Source organism: Fragaria vesca, linkage group LG6 (assembly GCF_000184155.1).
Source record: "Fragaria vesca subsp. vesca linkage group LG6, FraVesHawaii_1.0, whole genome shotgun sequence".
NCBI lineage: Eukaryota > Viridiplantae > Streptophyta > Magnoliopsida > Rosales > Rosaceae > Fragaria > Fragaria vesca.
In genome coordinates this window covers 12,716,966-12,727,692 of record NC_020496.1, presented here as the reverse complement: position 1 = coordinate 12,727,692, position 10,727 = coordinate 12,716,966, and the positions used below count along the sequence as shown (strand labels likewise).

The window sequence follows — 10,727 nt, the reverse complement described above, 5'->3', positions numbered from 1 at the left end:
GGTGTATTAACTGAAGAGCCTCGACATGGCAAAAAGCAATGAAGTTCAGATTAGAGAGGTCGAGCAGATTGTAACTACTCAAGCTAGCATAATTGATGGTGTTGGTCTAAAAGAGAAGGGAAAACAAAAGGTGGTGGTACAGGAAACTATCAAGAAGAGGAAGTTGGTGGGGTCTGCTCAATGCATAAACTATATTTCAAAAAGCTTAGGACAGTCTAGTAGTGGAACTGGATGTATTAGAGATACCTTAAGCATGCAAGAAAATGAAGTGAGTTGTCTTCAAGATGTAGAGATAGATTATTTGGATCAACTTCAGTCATATGGTGGTTTTGAAGCTTTAAGTGATGATGAAGAAAGTAGTGAAGAGAATGATGAGGATGATTATAATCCAGTTTTTAATGATAAAGAGTATGACCAGTATGGGAGAGATGATAATGATCATGATGAGTCGGATAATGAAAGAAATGAAAAAGAAAATGCGGGAAGTATAATCCTTATGGACAGCAAAAAGATAATCCCAGAAGATGAAGAGTTTGTTGATGATGAAGAACGATTTGTTGGTCTTGATCCAGATGATGAGAAGCTCTGTTATATTATCAATTCTCATGGGAAGCGTGAAGAGGTGGGGCTTGAATTCAACCCTAAAACAGACATGGATAATGTGGAATTCAAAGTGAATATGAAGTTTGCTACAGTGGAGATTCTTAGGGATGCTTTGAGGGAGCATGCTATTCAAGGAGGTTGGGAATATTGGAACGTTAAGAATGACAAACAAAGGTTAAAGACTATTTGTGTGGAAGACAACTGCCCATTCTTCTTGTTTGCTTGGAATGAGAGCACAATGAAAATCAAGAAGTATAATCCTGAACACAAATGCGTGAGGAAGTTCAACAACAACATGGTCTGGCAAAAATATTTGACAAGGAAGTTTAAGGATCAGATTGCTCTTAATGAAAACTGGAAAACAAGTATTTCTTTAACCAAGTATTTGATTAGTTAGTTGCTAATATGTGTGAGTTTGTAACATGTGTCACTTTTTCTTTCATAATGCAGACAGTCTAGCTAAGACAATGACAAGTATCATTAGATCAAAGGTACACAAATGGACGGCTTATAGAGCTAAGAGGGCTGCACTTGAAGAAGTGGAAGGATCCATAAGAGAGCAATATGCAAGGCTTCATGGTTATGGAAGAGAGCTTCAGAGAGTTGATCCAACCACAACTATTGACATTAAGTGTGAATTTCCCAATGGAAGCAGTCTTCCAGTTTTCAAGCGCATGTACATCAGCTTAAGAGCTCTGAAGAAAGGTTTTCAGGCTGGATGCAGATCTGTGGTTGGTTTAGATGGTGCACATCTCAAGAGCTGTTATGGGGATCAGATTTTGACAGCTGTTGGTATGGATGCAGATAATAGCTCATATGTGTTATCATGGGCAATGGTTGAGGCAGAGAGTAAAGACTCATGGATATGGTTTCTAGAGTTGCTGGCAAAGGATCTGAACATTAAGCATGAAGGAAGGGAATGGATTTTTATTAGTGACAAGCAAAAAGGTCTGATACCTGCACTTGCACATATTGTTTCAAGAGCAAGTGTACGATTTTGTGTTAGACACTTATGGACTAACTTCACAAAGCTATTTCCTGGAATGGTGTTAAGAGATCAAATGTGGGCTTGTGCAAAGGCAACAACTTTGCCTTATTTTCAGAAGGAGATGGAAATCATGAAGGCACTTGACAAAGATGCTTACAAGTGGCTAACAGGTACTTCTAGTTTGATATTGTTAGATAAACTTTATTATTTTAATATAATAATATTAATATGTTTTAATTTGTGTAATGATAGGTGTTTGCAGCAAAGGAGAGACCTGAAAGGAATAAATATATGAGGATAACTACCAAGTATTGTTATTGTTGATGGTGTAGGATTTGTCGTAAAGTTTGATCTCTTATTATAGTTGGTGTGCTTCTGAATTTTAGGAATATTTGCTTGTTTGTCTAACCTTTCAATCTTGTTGCTTGTTTGTCTTTGGGAATATTTACAATTTGGATTAACTTATGACTTTGTCTAACTTGCATATGTCTTTGTCTTCATTTGTTGTGTGTCTAGAAGAGGAAGGCTGACAAGAAAGCTCAGTCTGCTCCAAAGAGAGCAAGACCTGGACAAGCTACGTCTACACAACAAAGTTCAAGGCCCCTTCAAGCTGGATCTGCTCCTAGCATTTCAAGGAATGTGCAAGGTTCAAATGCTTCAACCAAGAAGGCTGGTGTAACACCAAAAACCTCCCAAAGGATTAGGCAAAGCTCAACCAAAGGAGCTGGAAAATAGTTGTGAGATTTGATATTAGCTAGCCCCTAATGCATCTTATTTTTGGGCAACCTTGTGCTTTGTCACTTGGTTGCTAGTTGTAATCTTTTGATAAGATAATTACAGCTAATTAGTTAGTAGTTGAATAATTGGATGTTGCAATGTATTTTTGATGTTATTATGGAGGACTTATTTTAATGACTATCTTGCATAATGTTTTTGGAGGTAAAGAGTTTATATTTGGAGGGAAATGGTTTCAGTTATGGAAGGAAATGGTTTCAATTTTGGAGCAGGAAAATAGGCTAGGGGTAGTTTAGGGATTTTACAGTTAGATGTGGACACTTAACGTGCCACGTCATCACATTAACAGTCAATTTTAACAATTGGACCAAATTGGAGATAATTGTATGACATTGAAAATTAACAGGAGTGAGCTGTTGAAATTGAGAAAAAGAGGACTAAATTGTCGAACCCTAAAAAATAAGAGAAGTGACCAGTATTTTGTCCATTATTGTTTTACAGTAAGCAAATAAAACTAATTGATGGATACCTTCATTACAAACAGGTTTACCTCAATTATTGAGCCTACACAAAAGAACACTTCTCATTATCTAACTCCTTTTGGAAAGTAGACTTAGCGCTTGGAGAGACTGTAAGTAAGTGGTGTACAACTAAAAATATTAAGAACTAAATAGATAAAATCAGAATTCTAATGCTAGACTTAGACCAAATATTATCGGCAAGCTCAAGTCAGTCCTTACTCTTGAGCAAGGTTGCCCAAAGTCTCAAGTGATAAGTGATCTAGGGTGGCAAAACACCATCCTTATCAGCCCATTCCTTGAGCTAATCAGCTTTTACCGCATGACACAGGCTTAATAAAGGGCCCATACTTGACTGTAAGGGCACCCTGAAGACACTTGCCTAACCACCGGCATCGCCGATCTACTAGCTTGCCTTGTCGCCACAACACAACCAGCATCAGAGTCTTGACCTGACCCACCGCCTTCTTTGCCCGAAGATCAAAAGCCTTCAGCCACCAGACAATCAAACCCGGTCAATCAATGTCGATCTGAATCCCATGAACCCGAAGCAACACCTTTGCCTAACGCAGCCCGCAACAAGGACGCCTCAGACGCCTCGAAACCACACTTGCTGCAATCGAAGCTATTATGTTTCATTAGACTAGTTATTTAGTATATTATTTCCTTTTTTAAACCAAAATGAAGACCCAATCTAATACATGATTATTATTATTTTAAATTTGATGACCATGCTATCCTAAAAAAAAATTATGCCTAGAGACTAATTTTTGTTGATGATCGAAAAGAATATATTAAGATTTAAGACCCCTTATTTTCTTTTTACAAAGACTAGGAATAAGATTGCATAAAATGTGCGACTTTGTGGTGCAACACTAGGGTTTGCGAGGCTACGACAGCGACGGGATCCCTTGGTCCCCCGTTTGTGCAGCGATAAGAAGAGGCGTCGGGGTGTGAGGGAGTTGCGCGTCTGCAACTTTATCATTGTTGATTTGTTGGCATAGGGTTCGGCCTTTACGACCGAGGGTGCGGCTCTTTGATTTCGAATTGGTATGAGGTGTTGGTATTCGGTGGAGGTGGTGGTTAAAATCTGGTTTGGGTCTCTCGGTTCGGCTTTTGGGTTACCTCTAAAGGGCGGAGAGACTTCTCTACCTTGAATCCGGCTAATTTTGGGTAGCGGTGTTAAAGCAAGTCGGCGCCTAAGGGCTGCGGATTGAACGCAGTGGTCGGGGGTCTCAACTCTCTAAACTGGATCACCGGTCCTGTTTCGACGTCGGGCTGAATCTTTTAACTTGGAGGGCGGCGGCTTCATGGATTGGATCTAACCGGTTGGAGGAGGCTCCAACCGCAGGCGACCAATCAATCTTGGAGGAGGCGTGAAGGCCTTGTTTGAGTGAGGCTTCGTCTAGGCTCTTTGGGAGGTCAGGCTCACATAGGTTGATGGTGATGTGGTGGAGTCACGACCGACCACCGGAATCAACGGCAGTAGTGAATGGTGTGGAGTTTGGGTGCCCCACTTGGGTGCCCAGAGTAGATGGACTTAGCCCTTTTCAACCTGGGCACTTTGGGCTTGAGTTTGTGGTTCTAATTTTCTTGGATCTCTAATAAGTCAGATGATTATGTCAGTTCCGATTTATTGATCACAGTGTCTACTTATGTCATATAGGTTATTTTGCATAGCTCCAATTTTATGTTACCCTTGAGGGTGTGTTATGTTTACGTTGTAAACCTACAATTCGGTGATCATTTAAAAAAAAAAACTTAAAACCCCTTTTAAATGCGGTGCGTTTCAAACATGAATAATAATTTCACGTCTGAACTCTTACTAACTCGATCACTTGTTATGACTTGATAATGATGCAATTCTAATCCCCATTATTTTTTTTTTTTGAGAAGAAATTTCATTAATAATAAAAAAAATTACAGCACAATGGAACGATCGGTTATGATGCCTACACCACAACACACATTCCTAACAAGATCCATAGTTACGGGTCCGTCACTAAAAGCAACATCCATGAGCCGAAAGGGCCCAACCCCTAACCAAATTTGACGCTCAACATGAGCTACCAAAGCCTGAGAGTCACGATACAACCTTGTCACCAACAATAAACCGAGCCAATTATCCTTCTTCAACACCGTGTCTAAAGACCACCAGACCACGTGCAAAGGTAATCCATCCACATGTTGACAACCAGCCAGCACCGAGATAAACCATAATCCCCAGGTATGACACCACCAAAGTAGCACACCAACCAAACCAAAACACCCTAACCCTCGCTCAAAAGAGGAGAAACTTATTAAACCTAGCCAAAACCAAAAACCAGAAAACCCTAACCAGGAAAAACAACAAACAAAAACAGAAAAAACAAACCAGGTTAGGCCCCAAAGGACCCAAACCCAATTAGCAACCCTAAGAACAAAGAGAGCAAAACCCACTAAATAATTCCAGCCCAAACCTTCGTTGGCCCACCTCATCAGAGCACTAGCAATCTTGCTCCGCCGCCTTGGTCGAGCTATCGCCGGCAACCTTCCAACCTTCGCTTCTCGCCATAAAAAGGCAACGCAACCTCCAACGCAGTCCTTCCACAAATCAAAACTGTGCAACCGAACCCAGATTTGGTCAAACCAACCCAAGCAAAATGGCTCCGTCTCGACCTACCCATCTTCGGTCCACCTCCAGCCATGCGCTACCGCTCCACATCGATGATCCATCAGCCAATTTGAAATCGCCGCCGCTCTAGCCCGCTCTACCATCCATACCAGCCAACAGGTATCAGACCACCAACCACCTGCAAACTTCCTCTCTCCATCCATCGCTTCTGACCGTATTATCACAGAAATAAAAACCAGCCCGGCAGCAACCACCACACGCAGACGAGGCAAGGAGCCACCGTCAACATGGGAGCGCCGCCGGACAGGCCACAAGGTCGCCCTCTGTTTTCCCAACCCTAATTCGCACGCCTGTTTTCTCGGCTCTATTCTAATCCCCATTATGAAGGCAAAGAGGTTGCTGAAATTAGGTTGTTCAAAAACCTTATCTACACACAAACATTGTTCAATCAAAAACCTATACCAAACACCTTGAACTCCCCGTCTCATGTCTTCTCTTATTTGCACCACACGGCACACCAAATTAACCTAACCAATCCAGTCAATCCCCGCAAAATTTACTTCTGTAAAAACCATTTCCCTCCCGGGGTCACCTTAAGAGTCCTAATTCAATGCATACAGCCCTTCCGCGCAAACAAAAATAATCGTCACCACCTAACAGAAAAAAAAAAAAAAACCAGGAGTCCAGGACCACGTCAAAATAATCGGCACCCACCACTCAATCGCCCACGCGCTCTCAATAACGGTGCCAACTCCACTTTCCCGTAACTTTTTCTCTCTCTTCTCTCGTCCAGGCTGTCCCCCCTCTCTAGTCGCATAACTCCAATTCCCGAAATCAATTTAATTTCTTAATCAGAGCATGATTATTCTAATTTGTCCCTTTTCGCCGTTCCTTCCCCAATTAAAAATTAAACGTTTTTATATTTATTCCTCCTTCTCCTCTGACCTTTCTCGATAATTCTTCCACCTTAAGATTCTCCCTGCTTTAACTCCTCCTCCACCATTTTCTTATCGCCTCCACTTTCCACCATTTCTCAACTCTCGAACCTCTCTCAGGTACACAAATCTCTCTCTCTTTTTACGTTTCTGTTTATGTAATTTTTATAAATAAAAAAAAAAATTTTAAAATTGCTGGTTTTCCGATGGTTACGAATCCGAATCCAGAACCCGGAATTTTCGTTTCGGTTTTTCCGATCTTCTGGTTTGGAGGATTTACTATTATTATATGCCATACGACTCTCTTTGTTTTCTGAGTCTCTCGCTTTGTTTTGATTTTTCTTTTTTACGTTTTTGATTAATTTGACCGAAATCAGGTTTCGGACTGTTGAGTTTCTCGTAATAATTGTAATTTTGTTTGGTTTTTGCCGATCTCAGATCAGCTTCTCGCAGATCGATCTAGGCGATCTAATATTCGGGATTTCTGATACGAAATTTGAATAGATCTTTTAAGATGGCGGAAGAGCACAGATGCCAAGCACCAGAAGGTCACCGTCTCTGCGCTAACAGCTGCGGATTCTTCGGCAGCCCGGCCACCATGAATCTCTGCTCCAAATGTTACCGAGACTTTTGCCTCAAGGAGCAACAGGAGGCTTCTATCAAATCCACCGTCGAAGCCTCTCTCTCCGCCTCTGTCTCTCCATCGGTGTCGTCGTCCTCTTCTCCGGTGATTGACTTCCGCTCTCTCCCTCCGCCTCCGCTGTTGACTCTGCCGGAGGTCGCCGAGTCTGAAGATGTCCCGACTGTTCCAGAGGTTGCCGTCGCGGCGGTTTCTCAGCCGAATCGGTGCAACGTCTGCCGGAAACGGGTCGGGTTGACCGGGTTCAAGTGCAAGTGCGGGACCACGTTCTGCGGGATCCACCGGTACCCGGAGAAGCACGCGTGCTCGTTCGATTTCAAGACGGTGGGCAAGGTGGAGATCGCCAGGAGCAACCCTCTGATCAAAGCAGAGAAGCTTGAGAAGATTTGATGTGGGCCGTCGGATCCGATTAGGTTCGAAGAAAAATTGCAGAAAATTTCAATCAGTCAATGATTTGATTGCATTAGCAGATTTGTGAAGGGAGGCCCTATCGATGAACCGTCGTCGCCGGCCGTTCGTCGTCAAGCAGCACTTATGGAAAAATTAAGTCTGATATAAATATTCTCTCTTTTCTGGGTTAATTTTTATATTTATTTTCGGGAAAAATAAGTTATTGTGGGCTTTGCTTGTATGTTGCAGGAAAAAAAAAAACAAAAAAACAAAAAAAGTTTCTGTTTGGGTAATTGAAATTTCGGGTCCAATTCCTTTGTAGATAGATTCATCTCTGCTTTATCTTATCCTTCCCTGGTATGATGATTATGATTCTTCTTTGAGCTATATTACCCATAGTGAAGCCTCGCTATGCTCGAGTTGATTGTCAATTTCTTTCTCTCTACTATGCTTTGGGTTTGCAAGGTCTATTTGGCCCTAGCATCCGAGAGGGGTTGTAGAAGCTCCAATCCTCTTTTCATAACAATCGTTATATCTAAAACTTGGAACTTTCTCTTGCAATTGCTTGGCCACTTCTATCTCATTCACATTTCCCTTTCCTGAATCCGAACCCCGTCCTTCCCCAACCCAAACCATAGGTTTTCCTGGCATTTAATTATGTAACAATGGATTGTAAAGTGATCACCTGCATGTTGATAAAACGTAGATAAAGTTATTTGAAATGTTTAATTATAAGATGCTTCAGATTAGGCGATTTTTGTAGGAATTCAGCTAGGAATCCGAAGAATCGCATCCTCACGCATCCTCGAAGAACCTGGATAACTTGACCCAAATTATTGAAAGCAGTGGGTAGATAACCTTGATCATGAAGACAAGAACGTTTATCAAACACAAATTCACCCACAGAAACGATATTTGATTTTATAAGAGACTCGTTGTAGTTGGAACTGATTTGGACTTAAACACATCTGTCAACATTATGGTAATCCAAGTTTTTAACTCAGTTTCAGAGAAGTAATCCAAGTTCAGAGAAGTAATCCAAGTTGTATATCAGTTGGATTATATAGAGGTTCATTGCATTTAACCTGAATTGCATTCAAATTAGTATTGTGATAGGATTATGCCTATACAGTTGTTAACATTCAGTACAATAAGGATTTGGTTATGGGATTGAATCCGGTTTGTGATCACTATATAAAGGAGGCTAAGTTGTGTTCTTTATCGGTTTTGGCATTAAGTTTTGGCATTCCCATAGTGCTGCTTGATACAGAAACACAGAAGACCTGCATCCATCTCTTGTTTGTGTGCGCAGCCAACCCAAAAGTTCATCACAATGGTGTCATCATCGAAGATAGCAGTCAAGGCAGATTGGAGATCCAACGAAGGTATGTTCCTGGTTCATCTATGATAACTTAAGTATGTAGAATGTATTAAAGCGTTCTTGAATATATGCATGTGTGTTTGTATGTTTATGAAATAAGATCCAAACTTAAGTTTTAGATGGCTTTAATAGGATTTTGAAAACCATCTAATACTCGTTCCTTCCAACCTTCAAAGAATGAACTGATAGATTCAGTTTACTAACATCGGATATTTCCTACCTGTGATGCAGTTGATTGCTTACCATCGATGCTTATTTCAGCTTCAACTAGGGTTTTTGCACTATCCAGATTGTCTCTTGAATAAAACATAGGACACTGCAGTTCAAACCATTCCAGTTTCGAGGTGTCAACAGGTAAACTGCATCCCGGTTAAAAAAAAACTCTCATTCAATAATGACAAATTCATGTCCAGTGTTTTTGACTTAGGTGTTGACATAAGTAATGACAAATCCATGTCCAGTGTTTTGAAATGTTCTCTTATAAGATGTTTACCAAAAATAAAAATAAGTACTAAACTTCGTTATCATATAGTTAAATTTATTTTTATTTCTCGATCCTCAAAGTTGTAAACTGCATTTAGGCCTAACCTGGTTTGTTTTTTCTGTTTTTGTTTGTTGTTTTTTCTGGTTAGGGTTTTCTGGTTTTTGGTTTTGGCTAGGTTTAATAAGTCTCTCCTCTTTTGAGCGAGGGTTGGGGTGTCTTGGTTTGGTTGGTGTGCTACTTTGGTGGCGTCATACCTGGGGATTATGGTTTATCTCGGTGTTGGCTGGTTGTCAACATGTGGGTGGATTACCTTTGCACGTGGTCTGGTGGTTTTTAGACACGGTGTTGAAGAAGGATAATTGGCTCGGTTTATTGTTGGTGGCAAGGTTGTATCGTGACTCTCAGGCTTTGGTAGCTCATGTTGAGCGTAAAATTGGCTTAGGGGTTGGGCCCTATCGGCTCATGGATGTTGCTTTTGGTGACGGACCCGTAACTATGGATCTTGTTAGGAATGTGTGTTGTGGTGTAGGCACCATAACCGGTCGTTCCATTGTGCTGTAATTTTCTTTATTATTAATGAAATTTCTTCTCAAAAAAAAGGTAAACTGCACCCCGGTTCAAAAAAATTCATTCAATAATGACAAATTCATGTCCAGTGTTTTCAACTTAGGTGTTGAGATAAGTAATGACAAATTCATGTCCGGTGTTTTGAAATGTTCCCTTATAAGATGTTTCACCAAAGATAAAAATAAGTACTAAACTTCGTTATCATATAGTTAAATTTATTTTTATTTCTCGATCCTCAAAGTTGTAAATCCTAGGGCACGTTTACTAACTTGGAATGGAAATTATTATGAATCGGTATCAACAAAAATCGGTATGATAATATTTTATACCATTCTACTATTTACTTACCATAAGAAATCAAAACAGAAATGAAACTAATTACGATTGATGTTGTTTACCTACCATATGGAATCAGAATTAAAACTAGTTTGATTACTAAAATACCCTTACAAGAAATGAATTTAAAATATTGTTGAAGGAAAAATACATTGATGTGTCTTTGTCAAAGTAACTGAGAGAATCATGTGATTATATGTAATTGAGCAATCATACATTATTAGATTTCATTACCTTGTAATTTTCATTTGTAACTGTTGTATTCATCCCCTATATAAAGGAGTTATCTAATAAGAATAAGTAGATAAGTTCCGATTGTTATATTTCCTGCGACACGTTATCAGCACTTTGCCTTCACTGAGTCTGATACGCTAAAGAATTACGGAAATTTTTTTTTCTCCGCCGCGCTCGCTCCAACACGCAAGATAGCCTCACCAGCGCCTCTACCTATCTTCTACCTCTTTCGCGTTTTTTTTTCTGTTCCTTTTCTTTGCATTTTATTGTGTTTTGTCTGATAATTGTTTTTTCTGCACCAA

At 40.3% G+C, this 10,727-nt stretch overlaps 1 protein-coding gene across 1 annotated transcript; it reads left to right on the top strand.

Annotated features, from left to right (window-relative positions):
• Positions 1 to 6,307: 6,307 nt before the first annotated feature.
• LOC101297749 (zinc finger A20 and AN1 domain-containing stress-associated protein 4-like) lies at positions 6,308 to 8,113 on the top strand. The gene is made up of 2 exons (XM_004302953.1): positions 6,308 to 6,513; positions 6,832 to 8,113. The coding sequence occupies exon 2, from the start codon at positions 6,908 to 6,910 to the stop codon at positions 7,421 to 7,423; it is 516 nt and encodes a 171-aa protein (XP_004303001.1). The 5' UTR covers positions 6,308 to 6,513; positions 6,832 to 6,907; the 3' UTR covers positions 7,424 to 8,113.
• Positions 8,114 to 10,727: the final 2,614 nt, after the last annotated feature.

Excerpts from the sequence above, each read along its gene's own strand:
- LOC101297749 (XM_004302953.1), top strand. The coding sequence starts at position 6,908 with ATGGCGGAAGAGCACAGATGCCAAGCACCAGAAGGTCACCGTCTCTGC.